At 36.7% G+C, this 1,149-nt stretch overlaps 1 protein-coding gene across 1 annotated transcript in view; it reads left to right on the top strand.

Moving 5' to 3' along the window:
- The first annotated feature begins 492 nt into the window (after positions 1 to 492).
- LOC119585968 overlaps positions 493 to 1,149 on the top strand; it is a 12,677-nt gene continuing 12,020 nt past the window's right edge. The window contains exons 1-2 of the mRNA XM_037934682.1: positions 493 to 498; positions 767 to 903. Coding sequence (XP_037790610.1) covers positions 493 to 498; positions 767 to 903 — 143 coding nt within the window. The remainder of the gene's footprint in view (positions 499 to 766; positions 904 to 1,149) is intronic.

The raw sequence follows: 1,149 nt of genomic DNA, 5'->3' as shown, positions 1-1,149 counted from the left end.
AAAATGGACTTTCATATTCCTTCCGGGTATAAGATCAAGTTCTACATTGCTAAATGAAAAGCGATTCCTAAACCTTTTGTGATGACTCTATTGCCTAAGAGATGCAGTTGACATTGTTGATCATGTGATATCAACATCCAAGGTATCGCATAATCATCGATATCGAATGGTTTATGACCGATTTGAGACGTGCATCTGGAAATTATTTTCTTACTTAACATAACGTTGAATAAAAATTCTCATCCAATCTGAAATAAAACATTACAATGCTATATACATCAACTATAATACATTTTAATGCCACGTAAACCAAATACTTTCGCCAAATCCGATGCGTTACTTTAAATACAACATAATTTTCTCATCAAATTCGATATCAAAGACAAGCTCACATTTACACTGAAAAAAAGACAACACCACCTTTTTCTTCGCGAATGCCCAATACTTTCAGCGACATATGAAACCAGAAAGCTTGGGTTTAACGTCTCTGGAATGTTGGTAATTAGTAGACCCTTTCTTTAGTGATGCCTTTTCCTTGTTCTGTTGTCTAATTATCAGCGGTTCAGCTCCTTGGCGTCTCTTAGCGTGCGGAGAGGAATTCCAAACTCTCCTGTGATGACAGCTGGATATTATTGCCTGGCGCTAAGACGATTCTATATAATGTTGACAGGGGCGAGTATCTTTTCAGGATTCCGTTATTTGTTACTTTTTACTATTGTTAGTATAATTTTCTCCGTATTTTGCGCACTCCTCGTTTCCTTCTCAGTGCAGGTTTCTCAACTCGACACTGGAAATCCCGGTGCGACTCCTAGTTTCCTTCTCAGTGCAGGTTTCTCAACTCGACACTGGAAATCCCGGTGCGAACCATGAACTGACAGGTTTTAATCAGGGTGTTATAAAATCGTAAATATTCTGTGAGATACTATGAATTATCGATGACATTTGAAATACTGCTTTCATTTGCAATTAATAGGTCACTATACCAGCTTTTGTTATTATTTTTTTCCTACACCTTACCGAGCATCTTTGGCTAATTATATACGAACGTATATATATGGAAGAAAAGAATACAAACAGGTCCCTGTATTTAATCATTACATTTACAGTTAGGATATAAAAGCTATTAGCATAGATGTAGGGTCGAATCAC

The sequence above is a fragment of the Penaeus monodon genome, chromosome 20 (genome assembly GCF_015228065.2).
Source record: "Penaeus monodon isolate SGIC_2016 chromosome 20, NSTDA_Pmon_1, whole genome shotgun sequence".
NCBI lineage: Eukaryota > Metazoa > Arthropoda > Malacostraca > Decapoda > Penaeidae > Penaeus > Penaeus monodon.
This window is presented reverse-complemented; position numbering and strand designations above follow the sequence as displayed.